This window comes from Phascolarctos cinereus, unplaced genomic scaffold (assembly GCF_003287225.1).
Source record: "Phascolarctos cinereus isolate Bilbo 61053 unplaced genomic scaffold, phaCin_HiC Scaffold_4;HRSCAF=312, whole genome shotgun sequence".
NCBI lineage: Eukaryota > Metazoa > Chordata > Mammalia > Diprotodontia > Phascolarctidae > Phascolarctos > Phascolarctos cinereus.
Window position 1 is genome coordinate 129704855 of NW_027555847.1, and position 25121 is coordinate 129729975.

Sequence of the window (25121 nt, forward strand, 5' to 3'; positions counted from 1 at the left end):
CATTGTGCTAGGCACTGGGGGACACTGAAGCAAGAATGAAATACTCCCTGTTCTCAAGGAGATGAAATTCTACCAGAGGAGACTTGTAGCCCTGGAGTCAGGAGGACCTGAGTTCAAATCTGACCTCAGACATATAACACTCATTAGCTGTGTGACTCTGGGCAAGTCACTTAACCCCAATTGCCTCACCAAAAAAATTTTTTTAAAATGCATAGAGGAGACTTGTATACAAGAAAATGCATACAAATAAATGCAAGGTAAAGACGTGTTACAAGGTGGGGGAATCAAAAATGGTTTCACATAGAAAGTAGCATTTAAGCTAAGATTTAAAAGAAATTAGGGTTTCTAAGAAGCATGAGAGAAGAGGAATTGTATTCCAGTCATGGAGGGAGGGTTGATCTCTGCAAAAGCACTGAGACAGATGATAGAATGTCATATCTAAAGAACAGCAAGAAGGTCAGTTTAAAAAGAGAGAAGAGAGTGTGAAAGGGAATAATGTATAATAAAGCTAAGAGGGTAAATTAGAATCAGATTGTGAAGGAATCTAAATGCCAAATAGACCAGTTAGTATTTTGTCCTAGGGGTAAAATGGAGCTCCTGAAGCTCTTGAGCAGGAAAGTGACATGGTCAGACCTGTGATTTGGGAATCTCAATTTAGGGGCAGCTAAGTGGCACAGTGGATAGAGCTCTGGCCTTGGAGTCAGGAGGACCTGAGACATTTGATACTTACTAGCAGTGTAACCCTGGGTAAGTCACTTAACCCCGATTGCCTCACCAAAAAAAAAGGGGGGAATCTGAATTTGGCAGCCATATTGAAGATGAATTGGAGAGGAGAGAGACTTAAGGCGTGGAGACCAAGTAAGAGACAATTATTAGAATAATTCAAGTGAGAGGTAATGAGGGTTTAATTGAGAATGGTGACCATGTGAGTGAAGAGGAAAAGACATTTGTGAAGAATAGGCTGTGGGGGCAGAATTGACAATGCTTGTCAACTTATTGGACATGTCAGGTGAGGTAGAGAGGAGTAGATGATGACTCTAAGGTTGGAAACCTGGGGTGCCTGGAAGGATGGAGGTGTCCCCAATAGAAATAGGGAAGTTTGGAAGAGGGGAAGGTCTTGGGAGAAAGATAATGAGCTCTGTTTTTAGAATGTTAAGATCAAGATGACTAAAAGATATCCAATTCAAAATGTCCAAAAAGAAGTTGTTCATGCTAGACTGGAGCTCAGGAGAAAGACTAGGGCAGAATATATAGATCTGGAGTTTAACCTGATAGCAGATAATTCTAATGGACTGAAATGATGAGCTAAGCTATCTCTGTACGTCGATATCCAAATGCTGTTTGGATGCTAGGTGGTACAGTGAATGGAGCCTCGAAGACCTGAATTCAATTTCAGACGTAGATACTCACTAGCTATACAAACCTGGGTAAGTCACTTAGCCTCTGTCTGCTTCAATTTCCTTAGCTGTAAAATGTGAATAATAATAGCATCCTTCTCCTAGAATTGTTGTAAGGATAAAATGAGATAATATTTGTAAAGACCTTAGCATAATGTCTCACCCTTAGTAGGTGCTTTATAAATGCTTGTTTTCTTCATTCCTTTCTTCCTGTTCCCTCTGCTTCATCTCCATAGCTCTCCATCCTGGTCCTGTTCTTAAGAAAAGCAATACATAAGGGCAGCTAGGTGGTACAGTAGATAGAGCACTGGCCCTGGAATCAGGAGGACCTGAGTTCAAATTTGGCCTCAGACCAAACACTTGACACTTACTAGCTGTGTGACCCTGGGCAAGTCACTTAACCCCAACTGCCTAAAAAAATAATAATAAAAAAAAGAGATTTAAAAAAAGAAAAGAAAAGCAACACATAGACTGACAGCAGTTAGAGCCATTCAATTTGTCTACCTAGAACTATAAAATCAAACTATTTAAACAGAAATTAGAAAAGTAACTTGTATACAATAACATGCATACAAATAAATGCAAGGTAAAGATGTGTTACAAGGTGGGGGAATCAAAAATGGGTTGACCATTACATTACAGAACAGATTCAACTTTGGAATCAGCTTCTGCTCAATTTGGAAAAAGAGGAGGGGGAATAAAAAAGAGACAGTACATCACTGTATGGCACCCATTCTCCTAAATGGAAAGCCCCCTCAATCTGGCTACTGAAAGCAGAAGCAGGTAGTGGCCCCACAGGCTGCTGAAGCTCAATACTCTAATTCCTCACTAGCTTCAATGGGGTCATCACTCCCCTTGCTGCTGCTACACCCAGCCACTGCTTCCACTGCCTGTATCAGGCATTACTGCTGCCCCAGTCAACAGCTCCTCTGGCTCAATAGCCAATCAGGGGGTTACTTTGTTATTTCAAAGTGCCCCCTTCTTTTAGCAATGAGCCAGCAATTGAGCAGAGGCAGCCAGGCTCTGAACACTCCTCCCTGTCAGTAGGGGACCATCTCAAAAGCCTGTCATTTGCCAATTAAGCACAGATCCTTGGCTTAACTATCGTGTTGGACTATTATATTGGGACTACCTGGGCTTGTAAATCACAAATAAAAGTCTCACCATTTTAAATTTGGACTATATTGGCTAGGACTAGTTGGCTTTTTCAATTTGTCCTGCTTGCCCTATCTGGTCAAACTTAAGTTCATAGAACCACAGCATGTTACACCAGAAAAAACACTGAATTTGGAAACAGACAACCTGGGTTCAAAGCCTGGCTCTTCTGCTTGCTATCTGTGGGTGATAGCGGGTAAATCACACTAAGCCCCTTTTGGTGTGTTTCCTTACCTACCTGTAAAATGCAGTTGAATTAAATGACCTCTAAAGCCCCCAGTTAGGTGGCACAGTGAAGAGTTTCTGGACTGAAGTCAGAAAAACTTATTTTGGTGAGTTCAAATCAGATGCTTACTAACTAACTGTGTGAGCCTAGGTAAGTCATTTAACTCTCTTTGTCTCAATTCTTCATCTGTAAAATGAGCTGGAGAAGGAAATGACAAGCTACTCGTTATCTTTGCCAAGAAAACCCCAAATGGGGTCACAAAGAGTCAGACATAACTGAACAACAACAAAACCTGTTCCAACTCTGGATCTCAGAAACCTCTTCCATAAAGCTACCTTCCCCTCTGCCCCACCCTGTCCAAGCTGTGTTCTGTTACAGGCAGCTCAGTACCTTGCCATTGGAACCCCAGCCCTTCTCTGGTCATATCAGTTTGATACACCTTGACTCAATTTAAATTAATTATTAATTATCACGGAGCATGGAAGTAGAACTAGGATGGGAGTAATAAGTGAAGGATTTTGGCTTAAAATACTCAAATGAGATTTGTGATCTCATCAGTAGGCATGTTCACTACAACCATACAGATCAAAACTTATCCACGCCTGCCCATTCTGTATGATTCTTGCCTGTGTCCTCCCACAAATCTTCCACTTAGGTCACCCAATATGGGGGACAAGGTTTCCTCTCCTCCTGATATGGAGAGGTTACAAGCAGAACATACGAGTTGACCACTTTTTATTATATGATTTCTTCCATCTTATTTTTCCTTTTAAAATTCTTTTCTCCTCCTCTTCCTTCATTATTATGAACTTAACAAAAATGCCCATCTGATTTTTCAATCTCCAGGCTACTTTTTTATCTCTACACCAGTGGAATCTCTCATGCTGGCAATGCCTTTGATCCTACAGCCTCCTCAATTAGTGCATTCCTCCCCAGTACTTCCAATTGAGGAAGCACCCTTGTCAGTCATGTTTACTTCTAACCCAACTCGTCTCTAATTCTACAGATTTTCTTTTCTTTTGTTCCTTCCTTCCTTTCTTTGTTTCTTTCAAAACCATGATCATGTTCCCCCTAAGTCTTCTCTTCTCCAACCTAAACATCCCTGTTCAATTCATCCTTTAGGCAATGTTCATATGATAAGATTTACCACCATTTTGGTTACCATTCTCTGAGAAAACTCCTCAACATCCTTTAAAAGTTGTGCTCTCCCCCACCCCAAAACATAATACTCTAGTCATGGTCTAAGCAACATAGAGAATAATAGAGCTGTCACCTCCCTTATTTTGGATACTTTGCTTTTTTTTTTTAATGCTGTTTGTTCTTACATTATAGTCGTTTTCTGATATTACACCCTACCCCAAGACACACAATGAACTCTCTCTTTTAACAGAGGAACAGTTGAGCAAAGCTAATCAACACAATTACATCATCTTGCAACATATATAGCATTCTACAGCTGTGAGATCTGGACAGGATGGAATGAATTTTAATAGAGGACATCTGGTTGCTGAGTGACTAAAAGCGGAGGGAAGTTCTTAATGTATAACAGGGGAGCAAAGAATGTTCCAACTCCTCCTCCTAGCCTCATGTCAAGAGATGAGAGAGGGAGCAAGCTAGATGGCACAGTGGATAGAGCACCAACCCTGAAGTCAGGAGGACTTGAGTTCAAATGTGCTCTCAGACACTTGACACTTAGTAACTGTGTAAGTCACTTTACCCCAGTAGCTGAGAGACAAAAAAAGAGAGAGGGAGTAGCCAGCCTTGGAGAGGGAACCAAAATACATGTTTTCTTCAATAATGAATGACTGGATGAATGAAAAAAAAAAACGCTTATTAAGCCCACACTATGTACCAAGCAATATGCTAAGTATTGGGAAAACAAATAGAAAAAAAGCCAGACAGTCCCTGCTCTCAAGGAGCTCATTCTCTAAATGAGGGAGACAACATGTAGAAGCTGCAAACAGCTATAGAACAGGCACTGTGAGTAGGAAGTGCTCAGAGCTGCCAAAACATTATTCAGTATCCCCCAATTTGCAGGTAGGACTCTGGAAGATGGGATGCAAAGGTAAAGGGAAGCTTCCTTCTAGGTAGTGTCATCAGCTTTCATCGTCTCAGCGATCATCTCTATACAGATAACTCCCAAATCTCAATAACCAACTCTCTCTCTCTCTCTGTCTCTCTGTCTCTCTCTCTCTTGAGCCTTAATCCCCATTGTCAACTGCTTCCTGATATCTCTAAGTGGATATCCCATGGGTATCTCAAATTCAGTACATCCAAAACAGAACTCATTGTTTTGCTCCCTAAATCCACCTTACTCCTAATGTTTCTATTTCTATCTAGGATCTCACCATTCTTTCAGTTACCCAGGTTCATAATCTCTGAAACATTCTTGACTCTTCACCTTCCCTCTACCACTATAGCCAAGTCCTGCCATTTCTTCCTCCGCAACATTCCTCACTTCTGTCCCCTTCTTTCTGTTTATGTGATTAACACTATGTTCAAGCTCTCATCACCTCTTATGTAACTATTAGGAAAGCCTCCTAATTGGCTTCCCTAATTCCAGTTTCTTCCCTCTCTAATACAAGGTCCCAACAGCTGTTCAATGGATATTCCTGCAGCACAGGTCTGGCCATGCATCCGCCTGCTAAAGAAGCTTCAGTGGCTCTCTACTGCATCTGGGAACAAATACAAACTCTTCTCTTTGGCATTGAAAACCCTTCAAATCTGGTTCTAATCTGTCTTTCCACACTGATTTCCCATTGCTCTCACCATGTTTTCTATACTCCAGCCACAATGTCCAACTTACTCTTCCTTACATACAACATTCTATCTCCCATCTCTATGTCTTTAAACAAAGTGTTTTCCATGCCTGGAATACACTTTTTCCTTACCTGCATCTCAGAATCCCTTGCTTCCTTCAAAGCTCAGCTTAAGTGCCACCTCCTTCATGAAGTCTTTCCTGATACCCTCCTAGGTGGTAGTGCCTCCCCCATCAAATTACCTTGTCTTTACTTTGCATGTATTTTGATTTGAACTTTTTTTTTTAGGCTATTGGGGTTAAGTGACTTGCCCAGGGTCACACAGCTAGTGCGTGTCAAATGTTTGATCTGAGGCCGGATTTGAACTCAGGTACTCCTGACTTCAGGGCCGGTGCTCTATCCACTGCGCCACTTAGCTGCCCCCTGCATATATTTTAAATTTGTTAATAGGTATACATATTGTCTATCCCTATAAAATGTACCCTCCTTGACAGCAAGGGATGTTTTGTTTTTATTGTTGTATCCCCAGTACCCAACACAGTGCCTGACACATATTAGGTGCTTGCTTAATAAATGCTTGAGAAAATAAAGGTATTAGTGTGTTCCTGGGTTCCAAAGGGTTCAGGTCACTGAAGCCACTGTGACAGCTCCCTCTGCTGCCCATCAAGGAAATACATAGGGCCTTTTGTCCTTGTTCTGGATTGAGCAGAAAATTCCCTTGGGATGCAAGGAGATACAGGGGTTGTCATTCCTTTTGGGGATGGCTCTAACAGTGGGGAAATTTTCTTTACCTTGAACTCAAATCTATTTCTTTGTAACTTCTATCTATCATTCTTGGTTGTTGGCCCTCTGGGGCCAGGCCAAAAAAAAAAGTCTATTCCCTCTTTCATATGGCAGCCCTTCAAATAGCCGAAAATAATAAATCCACACTCTTCCTAACCACCACCCTCCCCAGTCTTCCCCTTTCCAGTTTTAACATCTCTCATTCCTTTGATTGATTCTTATATAGCATTATCTCTCAAAGGTTAGGACAAGTGTAAGCAAGGTTCAGCAATTTGATGAGTAGATGACAGTGAATGGGCCTTTATTTTGAGGTACCTACGGACACTTCTCCAAGAAGTGGGAACATGGCTGTTGGTGCTTTACTGACATGATGCAGGGAACTCCTGATGATTGGCTGACTGAAACTCAATAGTTTTTTTGTCAGAAGAGCTGTACCTCCCTAAAATCTATGAAAGTAACTAACAGACCAACTCAATATTTTTCTCTCCTTCCCACTTGGATTTTGAGAAAACAGACTAGAATATATAAAAAATAAGTTGCATTCTGGTGGTTGAAAGAAAAGGAACTTTGTCCAAATGAAGTTCCCACCCATCATGAATTGTTGATAGTGACTTTTAGTAGAAGTATATGGCAAAGATAGAAATGTGTTTTAAGAGAGAGCCTGGGGCAGCTAGGTGGCACAGTGGATAGAGCACCAGCCCTAGAGTCAGGAGGACCTGAGTTCAAATCCAGCCTCAGACATATAACACTTACTAGCTGTGTGACCCTGGGCAAGTCACTTAATCCTGATCAGAGAGAGAGAGAGAGAGAGAGAGAGAGAGAGAGAGAGAGAGAAAGTGAGAGAGAGAGAGAGAGATTGATTCTATGATTGGACTTTCCAGGCTCAAGAGATAGCAGTAACCTGGAGATGGATAGAATTCCTGGAGGCATGGAAGAAGCACACAGGTACATGCTCACTTACTTAAAAAGAGTAAGTTCATGGACAATATTTATAAATCCACTGTGTTGGGGAAATGAGATTTTTATTCCCTAGACCATGTGATCCTAGAATCTAGCCTTCTAAGCAGAGAAAGGAGATCTCCTGGGAAGCACCTGGTGGATAATCCTAAATATGAGAGTTCAAGATTGAACTTTCTAGAGAGAGAAAGGGATTTCCTCATACAATGTGTTCTTTGGAAACAGCAACGTGAAGAGGACCATCTGAATGGTTCCTGTACATCTTCTTAGAGAGTAAAGCCAATGAATTACTTAGACATTGTTGTTGGTTGGATGGTTGTTGCCCTTCATCCTAGAAGACCAAAATGACATCACTATGTTGGGAGTCAAGGTACAGTATGTTTGACTGCGGCTGCTCAGACCAATATGAGCTCAGAAAGATCTACCACAGGTCAGCATGAATAGTCCATGTGAACGTTTAGAGTGGTGATGTCTCTAAATTTGTGTGGTCTCACAGTTCTTTTGAGCTACTGCAATTCTGCTCTGCTCATCGAGGATAGCACCTTCTTTGATGCAGGCACTCTATTCTAGGCAGTCCCATGCCAGTATCTCCCATGTATCACAATCAATTCCAAAGTTCTTCAGAGAGACCTTGAGAGTATCCTTGTATCATTTCTTCTTACCTCCATGTGAGTGCTTGCCTTGTGTGAGTTCTACCTAAAATAGTCTTTTAAGCAAATGTGCTCAGTCCATCAGAGTTGGGATCTCTGAATGCTTGGCAGTTTCACTTGAGAAAGGAACTCAGTGTCCATTACCTTATCTTGCCAGGTGATCTTCAGAATCTTCCTAAGACAATTCAAATGGAAGTGATGCTTTCTTGGGCATGGTGCTGGTATATTGTCCAGGTTTCACAGGCATACAACAAGGTCAGCACAAGGGCTCTGTAGACCTTCAGTTTGGTAGGCAGTCTAATACCTCTTTCTCTCCCATACTTTCCTTTGGAGATTCCCAAACTGAGCTAGCTCTGGCAATGCATGTGTCAACCTCATCATCTATGTGTACATCCCTGGAAAGTATACTGCCAACAGAAGTAACCTTATTCACAGCATTTAAAATTTCTCTATTTGCTGTAACTGTATGGTTCCACATATGGACGGTGTGGTGCTGGCTGGTAGAGGACCTCTGTTTTCTTGGTGTTAATTGTTAGGCCAAAATTAGCACAAACAGCAAAGAATCAATCCATACCTTGTCATATCTCAGCCTCAGTGGCTGCACTGGGTGCACCATCATCTGTCACACACCAACTCCCCCTCTACTTTAGTCCTAGTTTGTATCCTTTTCAAATTAAATAATTTACCATCAGGGTGGTAGCTGATCTTGATGATGTTTTTGTCCTCATTAAGGGCATCTGACAGGTTATCCAAGGACAACTCTTATTTAACATTTTTATAACCAATTTGGAAACAGGAGTGTGAAATCCTCAAGTCTATAAACTGATACTAAGCTCTCCTAGGTTGTGAAATGCTCAAATAATAGGTATCAACTCCTAGAAAAAAATCTCAAGACATTGGGTCAAACAACCCAGTGAAAGAACGGCTGATTAATTTTCAATATGGCAAGTGTAATTTAATATATTTTAGGAAAAAATTCAAACTCTTGATGGAAAGGTGAATTCTGAGCTTCCAATTAAGATTTAAGAAAAAAAAAGTCAGTCTTTGCTCTGGGAGAATTCACTGTCTGCTTATGATGGTTGGACTCAGATCCATAGAATAATTAGAGAGAAAGCCATAATGATAAGGGAGAGTGTAAAGCCCCTAAAAGATAACTTGGGTGATATAATCTGTGAGTACATATAGTTTATATTTATATAGAGTTTACAGTTGAGAAAGAACTTTCCTTGCACCAATTTTGTGAGGCAGTTAATGAAAGTGTGATTATCCCAATTTTACAGATTAGAAAACTGAGGCTCATACTGTCCCAGAGCTGGTAGCAGTCTGATTCTAAGTCCAATGCCACTACACTCCCGTTTATCTCATGCTCTTTAAATATAATAGCTCATATTTATGTAACTCTTTAAGATTTTCAAAATGCTTTACATAGATTATTTCATTTGATTCTTATAACAACTCTGTGAGATAGGAGTTATGATTATTCACATTTTACAGAGGAGGAAACTGAGGCTCACGGAGGTTGTGATTTTCCCAGGGTCAAGTCACACAGGTATAAGTTTCTGAGACAGGATTTGAACTAAGGTCTTTCCAATTCCAAATGCAGCACTCTATCCATTATATAATATTATGAGCAGGGCTGTGTTGGAACTGGCTCAAACTTAGCTGTCCAGAGCAGGTAGTTAAAATTTCAGTGTGAATATTTACTCCTCAGAAATCAGCAAATTCTACAAATCAGAGATTGATTTATTGTTTTGTTGGTTGTCTAGATTTAAAGAACTGATGGAGAAAATATTAAGAATGAGCATTTTCTTATTTTTTCCAAAAGCCAGTTGTTAAATATTTACAAACCATCCTGTTCAAGTTGAAAAATTTTGGGTTCATGGGATGGCAAATAGGTTCAAGTTTCTGAACCATACTTTTCAAAGAGGAAGAGAAGTACAGAAAACTTTGTTATTGTGAAGGCCTAGCCCCGGCCAGGAGCAGAGTGTCTGTGGCTAATGATGCAAGATTAGGAGATGGAGCATCTGTCTCAGCATATGCTTCTCTTAGATAGCCTCTTATCCCTGGCATTACTAATTTAAAAAAACAAAACAAAACAAAACAAAAGCCTGGCTTTCCATGCTATCCAAGCTTTGCCTTATCAGCCCATCAAGTAGAGAATGGGGAATTGGATTGGCTGCTGGTCTAGAGCTGCTACTGTGTCCCTCTTGAAAGAGGCCTCATGGGACTGTTCTCCTCACACCTCTTATTGATCTTCCTGTAGGAAAATCAATAGCTCCAATATGTCAGCTCTCAAGTGGAGCGACAATAAATTACACCCACCATTAAGCACACAAGGGCTGCTGCTGCCTCTTCCACCTCCCCATTAGATGAACATTAGGCCTTTCAGTGAAATCTCTGTGTGCTTTGAGATAATGAAAGGCTAGGTCTTGCTTAATTCTCTGCTTCTGGAGGGAAAGGAGGGAGCCAGGGCAAGGGAGGGAGCTACAACAGAAACCCTGGTCCTAGTGAAGTTAGCTATCCCTCTCCTATTCCCCATGGCTTGTCCCTGTCATGTATTTCAGAGAGGATGTAGGGGTGAAGATGGAGGTAGGTAGAGGTTGTCAAGATGCATGTTCATTACAGAATCACAGAATTTGAGAGCTGGAAGAGACTTCAGCAGCCATCCAGTTCAATCCGTACCTGAAAGGAATCACCTCCTGCCCCACCCCCCACAAGTAGTCATGCAGCCTCTGCTTGAAGACTTCCTAGAAAGTCACCCACTACTTCTCAAGACAGTCCATCCCATACTTGGATAGCTCTAATTATTCAGTTTTTCCTGATTGAGCTTAAAATAGGCCTCTCTTTGCAACTTCCCCTCATTGCTCAGGGTTGTGTACTCTGGAGCCAAACAGAACAAGTCTAATGCCTTCCCCACATAAAAGCCCTTCGTATTTTTGTTGTTCAGTTGTTTCAGTCATGTCTGACTCTATGTGACCTCATTTGGGGATTTCTTGGCAAAGATACTGGAATGGTTTGCCATTTCCTTCTCTAGCTCAGGGTTAAGTGACTTGCCCAGGGTCACACAGCTAGTAAGTGTCTGAGGCTGGATTTGAACTCAGGAAGATGAGTCTTCCTGATTCCAGGCCCAACACTCTATCCACTGCACCACCTAGCTGCCCCAGCCCTTCATATACTTGAAGTGAATAACTATGCTGCACCTGAGCCTTCTACTTTACAGGCTTCTTATTTATTTATTTTTTTTGGCTGAGGCAACTGGGGTTAAGTGACTCACCCAGAGTCACACAGCTAGTAAGTGTCAAGTGTCTGGTCTGAGGCCAGATTTGAACTCAAGTCCTCCTGACTCCAGAGCCAGTGCTCTATCCCCTGTACCACCTAGCTGCCCCAATGCTTCTTATTCTTAAGAAAGCTTCTCCTGACCACATGATCAGTAGATTGAAACCAGCTTCATACAGGCTGTCTACTCATGCTCCAATGGCTCCATAGCACTTTCATTGTATGTTATCACAACTGTGGGAAACAGGCTCCCTGGTCTCTCCCAGGAGACAACATCAGAAGCACACTGTTCATGTGCCAGTCTCTGTTACAAATCCTTATCTCGTTTTTAAAAAAATCTCTATTTTGTGTATATTTTAAATGTTCATTTAGTATATACATGGATATTATTTACAAATATATATAGTGGGGGTGTGCTTAAAATTATTTTATTGATAGGAGTGAATGATCAACAAGGTTTGGAGACTACCGCTAGAAAGAAAAAGGTAATGGCTGAGCCTGGTGTTGTGACAGGTTTTTGATGACAAGGAAATGGAAGAGCTGCAGAGGGGCCAGGGACAAGATATGAGAATCTGGGTGGGTGCAGATTCACACTAGGAAATCAATTCACTGCCTCAGGTAAGGTGTGAGGGGAAGAGGGTAGAGCCATGGAAAAGAGTGAAAATTCTGGCCCAGTTTAAGGCTGAGCAGGAAGGACAGGCCTGTCTCCGGCTCAGTGAGCTGATCCTCAAAGCTAACAGTGATGACCCTTCCGGGGTTACCCTATCTCCTACCATCGGGGGAGAAAAGGCAGCAGATTCTAGAAACTGGTCCCTCTGCTCATGATCTGCTCATGAAGAAGTGAGACCTGAAACAGGGTAAGTTAGGACCTTTTCTTTTCCTAGTTTTGCCTTCTAGAGATTCTCAAGCTTTCAAATATATCGGAGCCTTTCAGGCTGATTTTCACTGGTGGTAGTGGGGAAGGTCAAGGTGGGACAAGGCAAGGGAGGAATACAGCCACTGAGCCTCTCCCAGAGTGCCATGCCTTCCTAAGTGTTCCTTTCCTTTAAAGGCGTTGCCTTCCCAAGCTTCTCTACCTTTTCTAAGAATTGGAGGCCAGATGAAGGGGTAGGGTGAGGTTGGGCTGTGCTGGTTGGTAAATGCTTCATAACTGGTTCTCCAGAAGAAAGGAGAAGAAAAAAATATGTCTTACACACACACACACACACACACACACACACACACACACACACACACACACATTTTTGGTTTAATCTGCTTTATTAATATTTTCTCCATTGCTTTCTTAGCCTAGATAATCAACAAAATAACAAAGCCTTGATTTGTAGCATTTGCTGATTCTGAAGTGTAAATGCTCACGCTGAAAATTTACCAATCAGCTCTCATGAAACACCCCTGGGAGGAGTGAGAGACCCCTTCTTTGCTCAGATGTTGGTCCCAAGACATGAGACCATAGGCCACTGCTCTGGAAGGGCCAATGCATTTGTTTGTGCAGATGACAAGTAAATTTTCAATGACTTAGCTGAAAGATCTCTGGAATAGGAGTAAAGAAACCTATGTCTCTATTTTTGCTGCTATAAAATGAAGGACTTGGAAAGATGGGCTTTTCAGGTAAAAACCTCTAAGATCTGTGAGCCTCTAAGATTTGACTCCTCCTCTACTCAAGCATTGATTTCAGCAAGAGTTGAGTAAGTCTTTCGCTGTGACCTTGGGCAAATCATTTCCCCTCTCTGAGGCCTCAGTTTTCTCCTCTAAGATGGAGAAGTTAGTCTTTTGACTTACTGCTAGGCATATGCCCAATAAAGTTAAAGATAGAAAGAAATATTCCTTAAAACAATAGACCTAACTTTGGCAGAGACTTGTTTAACACTCTCATTTTACAGAGAAGGAAACTGAGACCCTAAAAGATTAAGTTATTTGCTCATGGTCACCCCGAAAGCAAGTAGCAGAGGTGGAATTTGAACTCAGATCCTACGGGCAGCTACGTGGTGCTAGAGTGCCAGGCCTGGAGTCAGGAAGACTCTTCCCAAGTTCAAATCTGGCCTCAGACACTTCCTAGCAGCAAGACCCTCAGCAAGTCACATAATCCTGTTTGCTTCAGCCTCCTCATCTGTAAAATTAGCTGGAGAAGGAAATGGTAAACCATTCCAGTATCTCTGCCCCCCAAAAACCCAGATGGGGTTACAGAGAGTTGGACAAGAACTGAAATGACCGAATAACCCACCTAAATCCAACATTCTTTCTATCCAACCACAATGCTTCCATATACACCAAAATATTGTAGCTGCATTTTTTTTTGGTAGCAGCAAAATACTAGAAACAAGGTAGATATCTATCAGTTTGGGAATGACTAAACAAATTGTGGTAAATGAACATAAAGGAATGCTTCTATTTGGTTAGAAATAATGAATATGAAGGATACAGAGAAGCATAAAGAGATATACCAACAGATACAGAGTGAAGTAAGCAGAACCAGGACAATGTACACAATGTCTACAATAATGTAAATAGAAAGAATATTGCCTGCCCCCCCCCAAAAAAAAAGTAATGCTATGTGATTACAATGACCAAGGTTGGCCCCAAAGAAGAAGTGAGAAAATACAACTCCCACTTCGCTTTGCCTGGGTGAGGGCTATGGGTGTGAAACTATGCGTATTGGTTGACGTGGTTAGCTTTGTTGTACTAATGTTTTTCTTTTCCTTCTTGTTCTTTGTCACAAAGTGTGATAAGGAATAGGGAAAAGATATATTCAGAAAAGAAGGTAACGTAAAACTAAAAGACAGAAATTTTTAATGAAGGAGTTGGACTAGACCAGGACTGCTTTTTGTGTCATAGACTGCTTTGGCATTGTGATGAAGTTTTATAGAGTTTTTCTAAGAGTAATATTTTAAATGTATAAAATAAAATACACAGGATTATAAAGGAAACCAATTATATTGAAATACAGTTTGCAAATTTTTTTTTTAAACACCAAGTCTATGGGTCTCAGGCTAAGAATTCCTGGATGGATGATCTTTAAGTAGCCTCCCGACTCTAATCTGATACTTTGAAAGTTTTGAGAAGGTTGGCTTCAAGCTCACTTTCATCTTCCCCAAATAGAGCATCTATTTGGTTATTGGAAGGGTTGCAATTCCGTTCCATCCCAACCTCCAATTATCAGGCTTCTTGGATGTTAAATATGAAGAAACAACTGGCTTTCTCATCCAGTTATCAAGATAATTAATTAAAATCATCAGCTATCAGATGGTCTGCTCCTTCTGTGGAAGTGTTCTTTCCAGCAACAGCCTCATGATATCCTAGCTTCTGTCTTCCCCATGGGACAGTGTCCTCTACAAACTTTCAACTGAAGGTATCTTTCCTACTACTTGGTGCTGTTTAGAATGTTCACCCCCAAGTGCAAACAAGCTTAATTATGACTTCGATGGCAATCTGGCTCATAAGTTTATGCCTTATTTAAAAGTACAGAATTATACAAAAGGGGAAGGTATGAATAGCAATTTAAATTTAAAAGATATATTTAAAGGTGTATTAAAAAGGAGGAAATATAGGAACCAGAGGGGAGAAACATGATGGAAATATTTGAATGAAGAGCATGGAAACAGAAACAGAAGGAATATTGTCATGTGAGTATATTACAAACCACCTGAACAGAAAGAGGACATAGATGGAGAGTTCTGGAGCTATCTCACAAAACTGGTACAAGTGGAATGATTTTGTATTAATAAGAATGTTTCATTATCCATATATATGTTGGACCCCCCTCTCTCTCTCTGTCAGTAGCAGAGCAGGTAATATTTTTTTACTTGCTTTATTGTTTCATGTTTCAAAAGGTGGAAAAACTAATGAAGAGAGCTGTTATTCTGCACATGATTCTGTCCAAGAAAGACAAACTGGTTATTGTGTGATGGAACCTTTCAGGAAAATGACCATTCCTCTTTAGAATTACACAAAGCTGGACATAGTCTGACACATATCCTAGATTTTGGGAAAGCAGACTTCAGAGAGTTCAGAGAAAGGATAAGTAGGATTCAACAGCTTAAAATTCTATAGGGAAAGTTAGCCCAAGAAGGATGGAAAGCTTTTGAGAATGAAATTCTGAAGACACAAAGAGAAAAATTCTGGCAAAGATAGTGACATAAAAGGTTTCAGTCAGGCACAGGTTCCCCTAAGAACCCCCTCTGGAATGGTGAAAAATAACAACTTAGGAAACAAAAGATCAACAAACCTAAAGAGAAATATAAATGAGTTCTTGTATCCCATCTAGGTCAGTGAGGAGCCTCCTATTTTGAATCCAATATAGCTTTGAAAAAAAACCCAACACTTTTGTTGTCCTAAGTATTCCTCATCAACCTCAACTCATTCTGAGTTTTACACTTCTGACACTATTCTTACAGGACCATGCCATGGTTTTCTATTCATCTTGAATTACCTTGCCCCTTTTTCATCTTCTATATCTGCTTTTTAAAAGTTGGTTGATAAGTTCTCCTTTGTATCCATAACAGTTAAAACAAACAAACAAACAATTTCCCTTCTTGTGCCATCACTGAAATTGTTTCTTCTGGGCTTTAGAATTTAATTCTTGATGTCTTCCCATTCCCCCCTAGACTGAGTTCCCCTGTAGGAGTTTAAACCATGGACTCCTACTTAGCTTTTCTCTGAACCCTTTAAAATCTGCTCAAAACTGTTTTTGTTTTTTCTTTGAAACCCCAGTGATTAGCACAGTGTCTGGCATATAATTAGCATTTGATAAATGCTTTCTAATTGGTTGCTCTTCTAAAATCCATATCAGACTATACCTGTATTCTTTTTCTTTTCTACTCTAAGCAGAGGAGTCACTTCCCCTCAAGGTTCCTAACATTCCTACCCCATCTAATAGTTTCTCCATGTTGGTGAAAAGTCCGAAATAGCAGCTCCTCTCATTGGTTTTTCTACTTTTATGAAGGATAAAATTGTTAATAAAGGCCAGGAGAGGATTGCTGCTCTGCTTTTAACAAACTTTAATAGACTGCCAATACTTAAAGTATTCTGCTTCCAGATATCATGCCTCTGTGTCAAGCTCGTGACCTAACTCCTTATCTATTTTCTCCTTCCATTCAGGTTGTCTGTAATATACTTTTATGTTAATATCTTTCTGTTTCTCCCTTCATTGCTTTTCACCAAAAAGAGTACCATTTTCCCCTGCCTCCGATTCCCAGATTTCCTCACTTGAGCATGTCTTCTTATTATATAATGTTGTCTTTCCATTTCTTCACCATTTCCTTTATTCTCTTCCTTTTGATAAGATATAGCCTTCCAGGGAAAATATTATAGTTATGGATCCTATGCCACTAAGTCACAGTGATACCTATAATATGAAATTTAATTATTTGTATTAGGATTTCTAGTTTGTCTTGTTGATCACCCATACTGTTTGCATTTGTCTATAAACATCTGAGGCCATTCATTGGATTGCTGCTCATTTCTTGAATTTTGTTTCCTGTGAACATGTATTTCTACTGCTATTTTTGTTCCTAAATTGTAGTTATTCTCTGGTGTGTAGGCTATATGATGGCAAGTTTCTCCTTATCCCTTTGTCTTTCAGTGGTCTTCAAGGCACTTTTGGCTAGATTTGTAATACTCCAGGCAAATACATTTTTCTGAACAAGTCTTTGTTAGGTATATTGCATTCTTGTCCAAGAACCTGTATCATTGAAATAAAGTAAATAATTTGCCTTTGGGTGGTGTCATTATGTGCACCCCCTTAAAAGAAGTTCATGTCAACCACACTGATGAGTTTCCCATATGCTGTTAGGGAAGAGACTGAAATTGTTTTTTAATTGTAAAAGTCATTAAATGTACAATAAGAAGCTCTATTCCTAAGCACAGTAATTCCATATCTGGGGCTTAAGTAGAACTCTCCTCTATGCCACAGATACTTGAATGCCTAAATGGACCCTAGGTGCTGGTTTTATGTATGACATACAGGGCCTGTCTCCTCAACTAATTTGAATAAATTTCTAATCCAGCATTACTCCATTTATCTAATAGCTTTCTCTCTTTTAAAAAATTGATTCAGGGCAAAGAGAGAGAGGGAGATGCGCAGTGATGAGGTCTAGAGGTTTAGGGGTGCTGGGACTCCAATATCACAACATGCGGATCCTGCCCTAATGAATTCAACCCAAGCCTTCTTTCAGCCAAAGACAACATCTGTCATATTGGGCAGACTCTTAAAGAGTCTGCATATTGGGCAGATTCTTAAGGAGACTGAATATTAGTAAGCTATTGGCTAGGTTATAAGAATCTAAGCCTCTTAATGGAGACAAGATGGACCTTATATACAAAAAGACTATGGGCGGGATCTAGGAGTGGCCAAGTAGTGTATGAGGTAATAGAACTCCAGGGACCTGGACCATAGCTAAGGGAGAATGGAGCCTAGATAGGATTAAGGGTGGGAAGTGGCCTGGGGTGATAGAAAGGTAAAAGAATTGAGAGATTGGGTGTAGCCACAATGAAAGGCCAGTTGATGGGATTATAGCCTCAGAGAACACCAGAGATTTGGCCATGTGGGAAAGTACAGGGTTTTTCCTTTTTGGGGTCTAGATCTCATCCTCGTCACCAGGACCCCTAAACCTCAACAAATAGAACCCTAATCTTACAGGAATTTCCCTTAGTATTGTTCCTTTCAACAGCAATCATGTTTTGCTTTCAATGCAAATCATCTTGAAGCTTTAATAAGCTCCAAGGTGGTATCAAAATTGAGGAGTGGGGGTTGTTAGGGAAAGGATGCAAGCAGTGAGTCTTCTCCATTTCTGCAGTAAAACCAAAGCTGCTGTCCTCTTATTAGAGGACATCTTGGCCTTTCCTCCAGATCCTTTACTTGAATCTATTTTCTAATTCTGTGGGTAATTCAAACGTTCTAAAGCCCTCTCCCCCAATTGTCTAATTTTTTTTTTCACTACAGTCAAGTGTGTTGTTAGTTGAGTCTACTGATTCATTTCCCCCCTCTAAATTAGCCATTTAAAAATTATTTCCTCTTAGCCTTTTAAAGTATCTTCTACTTCCAACTTGAATTTCCCCCCTAGTTTTAGATATTCCTTTATTTGGCCTTGTGATTTTTCTTATCAGACCATTTCTTGCACATTTATTTAAATGTTATTCATCTGTTTTAAGATGTTTCTCAAGATCCTTAATTTTTCTTTTTATTCTCTTTTAGGAAAAATTCTGAACTTGACAGATATCAACAAACATGAACATTTTTGTATGTAAAAAGGTCAGAAAAGAGAATTATATATGAAATTCTGATTCTGATGTACAGCTTTTTAAAAAGTATGTATTATACTTAACAGAGTAACCCCCACACTGACATGTCCCCTTCTGAACTTCCTTTGGCTGTCTTCTGTGTATTTTAAAAATGTTTCACTGATGCTCTTTTCTTTGTTTCTTTTTCCAGCAGAGTTATAGTTAGAATTTTAAATGTTTCAATTCCTTTGTAGTATCTTTTTTGTTATATTGTCACTTTGTTTTGCTTATTATCAGTTCTGGTTGATTTTTATTTTTTGGGGTGTGATTTTTTTTTTAGCTGTTTTTCTTTGTTGATTCTCTTTGTTGTTTTCTGAGTGATAACAGAAGAAACTGTTTCTTGTCAAATCTTCTCACCTTCTTGTCTGGCAATCCTGTGCAATGAGATCAAATAAAGCAGAAATCACTTCTAACTGGAGGGTAATACACAGAGAAATTCATCTGAGAAGGGATGGCGATCAAGCTAAGCCTTGTGAAAGATGGAGAGAATGTCAAAAAATTGGATGAGACTTAAAGAGTCAGAGAGAAAAGCACTACAAGCACAGGAAAAGTGTGAACAAAATTATGGAGATATAAAATTATGGAGAAAGCAAGCAGGTCAATTTATATCTATGATCTATCTTCAAACTACTGTTCCAGTCTTATCCGATATTATTTATATACACAAACTAGATTACTTGCTATTCCCCAAGGCCTGTACTTCCTCATCTTTGAATCTCTAGTTGCACTGTTCTCTGTCCCCAGAATTTCCTCCTCATAGCTCTTGCTTAATGATATTCTGCCAATGAAAAACTTGTATGAACTGACACAGACCAAATTAAGTAAAATCAGAACATTATACTCAATGATCACAGTGATGAGGGAAAAAACAACTCTCAATGATTTCATAACTCTGATGAAAGCCATTACCAAGACTGATGAGGCATGTCTCCTGCTTCTGTAGAGAGCTGAAAGAGGAGAGGTACAGCATGTGGCATATATTTGCAAATTTATTTGGCTTACTTATCTTTTACAATTGAGTTATCAGGAAATAACAGAGAAAGGAAGGAAGGGGGAAAAAATGGCATTAAATGAAACATTAAAACACATAGAAGAAAATAAAAGTAAGTCAAAAGGGGACACAAATCAATAGGGCAATTCTGTTATTTCCTTGTTAAATTCAATATAGAGGCAGTTAGGTGCTATAGTGGATAGAGTTGTTGAAGTGAAGGGAACCATATGTTGAGGTTTAGGGGTTTACAGGTAGGACCTCAAAATAGTGACTGTGGGTCCTGCCCAAATGAATTCGACCCAAGTCTTCTTTCAGCCAAAGACAAGGTTTATCACAGATTTGCCATATTGGTCAGACTCTTAAGGAATCTGAACATTTGTGACACTAGTATTGACAAGTGGGCTAGAGTAAATCTCAGCCATTGGCTACATTTTAAGAGTCTGAGCACCTTAAAGGCCACTAGATGGACCTTATATACAGAAAGACTGTGGGAGGGATCTAAGAGTGGCCAAATAGTTTGGAGTGACTGTGAGGAGGGGTCTAGGAAGGATCTTGATGAGAGTGACTGGGAAGTAATGGTCAGAGATAACAAAATTGGGAGATTGGGTTTAGCCACAAAGAAAGGGCAGCTGAGTGGAATATAGCCTCAAGCAAACACTAGAGACTTCCTCGATAAAGTGTGAGTTCAAGGAGAGTCCAAGGTGGGGTTTTCTAGGGCCCATAGATTTTGTGACCCAAATTCTTTTTGGGATAAGGGGCTTGGGCCCGTACCCATTCAGTGACTGATTTGGAGTTAGATTTGAGTTCAAATCCTCTCAGACATTAATTAGCTATGTGATTCTGGGAAAGTCACCTAAACTCTCTGGGCTTCAGTTTCCTCATCTGTAAAATAGGGATAATAGCTATTACCTCATAAGGTTGTTATGAGGATCAAATGAGAAATGGCTGTTAAGGCACATCATAAATGCTATTTAATATATTTTAAAAAAGCCAAATTGTGTATGTACATTACAGAATAGCTAGCCTTTGCAATGCACTTTGAGGTTTGCTATTATGATCCCCATTTTACAGATTGGGAAACTGAGGCTGAGAAGGGTTAAGTGACTTACCTGCAGTTACACAACTATTAAGTGTATGAGGTAGGATTCAGACTCAAGTTTTCTGGGCTCAGTCCATCATTCTAAGAAACCAAGCTGCTTCTCAATGAGTCAGTGTTTCTGACTTCCCCCCTCCTCCGTTTGTTACGTGTATTTTAATGCTTGTTTGTAGATAATTAAGTTCATAATTAAAAAAAAGACTTTTTTTAAACTTGAAAAAAATTTCTCTTGACCTTCCTACAGCCACCCCTTAAGGCCCCCCCCATTTTTCCCTGTTGGCATTCCTTCTTCTAGGCCGGCATGGGGTCGCCTGAACAGAGGGATTGCTACGCGCCTTGAGGTCGCTCCCTCCTCTCTGGGCCTCAGTTTTCCAAGCTGTAAAGTAGGGATTATGTCACTGGCACCAAGAGAATCTTACGTAAACTCTAATACAGTTATATAAGTGAGATCTGCAAAGCCGGTGGTGGTGATGATATGGGTTTCTCCTGGGATACTGGGAGAGCGAAATCTCAGCCGCTGATATTCCCAAGGCTGGCTGCAGCTTCTTTTGCCCGCCATTTTCTAGACATCCCTGAGCCCATGGAGAAGAGAGGAAAAACAAAATTCCATTTCCCATCATGCTTCGGCCTGACGCTCTCCAGCAGGGCGTTTACGGGCCGCGTACTAACGCTATTTCCGCTTAGCGCGGGCCCTTTCGACTTCCTGGTCTTTGCTTCCGGAGGTGTGTGGAAGGCGAGGACGGAATCACTGGCGATAAAGAACGTAGCTAAGAAAGAAAGGGATGTGACGAAGGCGTCTGCGCCGGAAGTGACGTTCTGGAGGGCGCCGCGCGGTGTGTGAGGAAGGTCAGTCGGCATGAGTGGTTCCCTGTGCTGTCGGGCGACTAGGTGAGTCCTCGCTAAGGGGGCGGGGAGGATTCCCTGCCAGCTGCATTCGCTCCACCCGAGCCGGGTCCTTGGACCAGAGTCAGGGAGGGAAACGGAGCGGAACGGAACGATGCGGGTGGTATCGGGGAGGCTCACTGGTCTCTTTCTCAGGAGTCGCCGGGCGCAGAGCCTCGTGCCTTGGGTCTCTCGGGGCTTGCTCCCTTCGGTCGGAGCCAGGGCCAAGAACGGGGTCGCGGAAGAGGAGGATGAGCTAGAACGACCTATCCACTTTTCCTCCAGCAAGGCGAACCCGCACCGTTGGGCCGTGGAGCATTCCCTGGGAAGCGATCGTCATCGTCCCTGGTGGAAGGTCGTACCCTTGAGCGTCTCCCTTATAGCGCTGATCTCTTGGTGCTTCTTAAGGAAGGAGACCGATGTTGATCGATGGTTGACTGAAGACTTGGAAGGGGAGTCACCAGAAGCAGACATCGATTCCGAGCAGCCTGGAAGGCAAGCTGGCCTGGGAACTAGGACTTGATTAAGGGCGTTCCAGACACTTGGAGAAAGGTCTACCTCTGCCACCGAATTCCCGTGTGACTTTCGTCAAACCTCCTCCTCATTTGGGCCTTGATTTTCTCCTTTGTAAAATGAAGAGGTTGGAGCAAATGGATCATCAAATTCCTAGCAGCTCTTACTTTAAACCACTCTAGGATTTATAACACCTATGTTTTTCTTTTCAGGTTATCCGATGTATTGTCCAGGATTAAGAAATCCTGGAATTTCATCCTAGTGGGACATGCTGGATGTGGCCAGAAACATAGCTGTCTTCTTAGAGGGCAGACTTAGTGACAGCAGTAGACCATCAACAGAAGAAAGAAACTGCCCTATGGCTCACCCAAGTTTCCTAATGAAACTTTGGAAAGGGTTTCTCAGACCCGTTAGAAGTGTTGGTATTCATCATTCTAGTGATTTAACAGTTGGTGCTTTTGAATGCCTTGGGGTACAAAGTGCAGTGCAGAATTGCCAGCTGGATATTCATTTGCATGAAAATGTCATCCATTTCGTTTTTATAAAACAATGTGAAAATAAGTGTTACTTTTGTAGCATTGAAATAAAGTAAATAATTTGCCTTTGGGTGGTATCCTTATGTGCACCCCCTTAAAAGAAGTTTATGTCAACCATACTGATGAGTTTCCCATATCCTGTTAGGGAAGAGACTGAAATTAGTTTTTAATTGTAAAATTATTAAATGTACAATAGGATTTCCACTGACCTTTAAGGTTCCTAGTGATCCTTTAAGCTCCTATTATGTGCCAGGGACTATGTCCTGTAAGATACAAAGAGTCATAGAATTTGAGAGTTGGAAGGAATCTCTGGCCTTTTACTCTAAAGCATACCTAGAGAGCAAGTTTATAGGCTTGTGGTTAGGTGATTATTATAAATATCTGACAATGCTTTAAAGTTTGCAAAGTATAATAGGTTCTTGACCCTATTTGATCTGCAAATCAACTCTGAAGTAGGAACTACGGGTATTATCTCCATTTTAGAGATGAAGTGTTACTGACAGGAGTTTAGTAGATGAATGGGGAAAGGGAACAAATAACACATTTATGTAGTGCCTACTAGTGCCAGGCCCTTTAAGTGCTTTTTTAAAAAAAAATTCAACAAATATGACTCCATTTGATCCTCACCACAACTTGGTGAGATAGGTGGTCTTATCCCCATTTTTTATAGTTGAGGAAACTTAAGAAAACAGTGGTTAAGTGACTTGCCCAAAGTCACAGCTGGTAAGGGAGGCTGGATCTGAACTCAAGTCTTCCTGACTGTAGTGCTCTATCTACTGGGTTACCAGATTCCTCTGAATCAGTTTATTCCAAGTTGTTTCTTACCAGGGAAACCAGTTGAAGTAGATTGATTTGATTCTGAATTAAAAATTCGTGTCCAAAGGTAGCATTTAAGTTAATGTACTTAAAGGCTTTTCCCCTCGATATGCATCTAGTTCAAATAATAATAGCTAGTATTTATATAGCTCTTTAAGATTTGCAAGGTGTGCTTCACAAATACATCATTTTATTCTCATTACAACTATGGAGGTAGGGGCTATTATCCCTATTTGGCAGTTGAGGAAACTAAGGCAGCTAGGTTAAGTGACTTGTCCAGGGTCATATAGCTGCTAAGTGTGTCTGAGGCAGGATTTGAACTCAAAGCTTCCTAAATGGGTTCATTGCTCTATCTACTACATTACCCGCTGCTTCTAGTGCATAAAGATATCACCTAAAGGCAAATTATTTACATCTAGTAAAGATGCCAGCATAAGAAATAAAGAAGCAATAAGTTTCACTTTTCGATTGTAGTATTACCCTGACTTTTCTATAATGATTTTGAAGAGTTCAAGTACTTCATATTTTATGTGTGTACATATCCGTACACTAGCCTGGTAATGGAAAGGGTACTGTTAATTCATTTTGGTAGCTGGAGAAAGTGGGGTTGTCTAATTTTACCTCAAGTTGAATACTAAGTATAGGGTCTAGATCTAGGACTCAGGATTTCATATTTCTGTTACGATCATTCCTAGATCAGCAGTGTTTAAACTTGATCTGTCATAGGACCACATTGTTGGAGCAGATATCACTCATTTGGTATTGCAAAAGACCAAACAAAAAAACTCCCCCCCCCATGAATAAGAATGGCATTGTTTTTGATCAGACTTGCTGTTTAATTTATATTAAATATGTAGAACTAGATTATTGATCCATGTATGGTATATATATGTGCATATGCACACCTACATATATATGAATGTATGTCTATGTGCACATATATACATATGCATATACACACAAACACATGTAATTATTCTCTCTGCTTATAGGTTCTCCTATTTATAGAAACTGCTTGCCTTGGGGTAAGATTTCAGTGGAGTCTGAGTCTTACTTGTGCTTTCAGACTTGCTGAAGTAGGAATGTATATTGTCTGTCCCTCAAATACAGACCTCTGCCTAAATCTCTACCTGTGCCAGCATGAATCATGCTAGACAAGGATTTAGCAACCATCTAAATTTTTTTATGTGAAGTTTGGGAAATAAAATGATAGCAATAAAGAGACAGTGAGCAGTGGAGGGATGACAATTCCTTTGGACTATAAGAGGCCAGTGGCTAATCCTGTCACCTACCAAGGCTAAATTGGCTTCTCGTTCAGCTATTTTCCAAAGGGAGAAGAAATCATCACACCAACTTAATGAATATAATAACTTTGAGCTAATACCACTTTAAGAGGTGAGTGAGGGGAAGTGCAAAGTTCGATTTGGCCAGTCTACAATTCCCTCATGCATGCGGATAGGGGAAGAGGTAAGTACAGAGATTTTGATTTCCATTGACTGACCAAAGCTTGTCTGGCAGAAGAGAAGCAGAGATGACCCTGGCTTTTCTGAAGGCTGCGGTATCCCGATGCTCAACAGAGGTTGATATTGTGTAAACTCTTAGACTGCTCCTCCACCCCACTCCCCACTCCTAGTTCTTTCCCACTTGTGGGCAGAGCAGCTGGCTCTGGGTTCCATCTAGATCTAGTATATGACCAGGAATATGCTAAACAATGACTAAAATAGGAAAATCTCGGCTACTCTGATACCTTAACTCTCATTAGGCAAACCTGCCATTTCATTCTTAGGACTTAGACTTTCCTTTTGA

The 25121-nt window shown here is 40.6% G+C and overlaps 1 protein-coding gene across 8 annotated transcripts in view; it reads left to right on the forward strand.

Moving 5' to 3' along the window:
* Window positions 1-23780, forward strand: part of UQCC4 (ubiquinol-cytochrome c reductase complex assembly factor 4) — a 38756-nt gene extending 14976 nt beyond the window's left edge. For 3 of the 8 annotated variants that reach the window (XM_078152587.1, XM_078152585.1, XM_078152588.1), the window contains exons 2-3: window positions 18396-21945; window positions 22176-23780. In XM_078152587.1, coding sequence (XP_078008713.1) covers window positions 21566-21945; window positions 22176-22281 — 486 coding nt within the window. In that variant the 5' untranslated portion in view covers window positions 18396-21565 and the 3' untranslated portion in view covers window positions 22282-23780. Of the gene's footprint in view, window positions 1-7201; window positions 7266-18395; window positions 22091-22175 lie in introns of all 8 variants that reach the window. The other 5 variants (XM_021006867.2, XM_021006866.2, XM_078152589.1 and 2 more) reach the window with 5 other exon arrangements.
* The last annotated feature ends 1341 nt before the right edge of the window (window positions 23781-25121 follow it).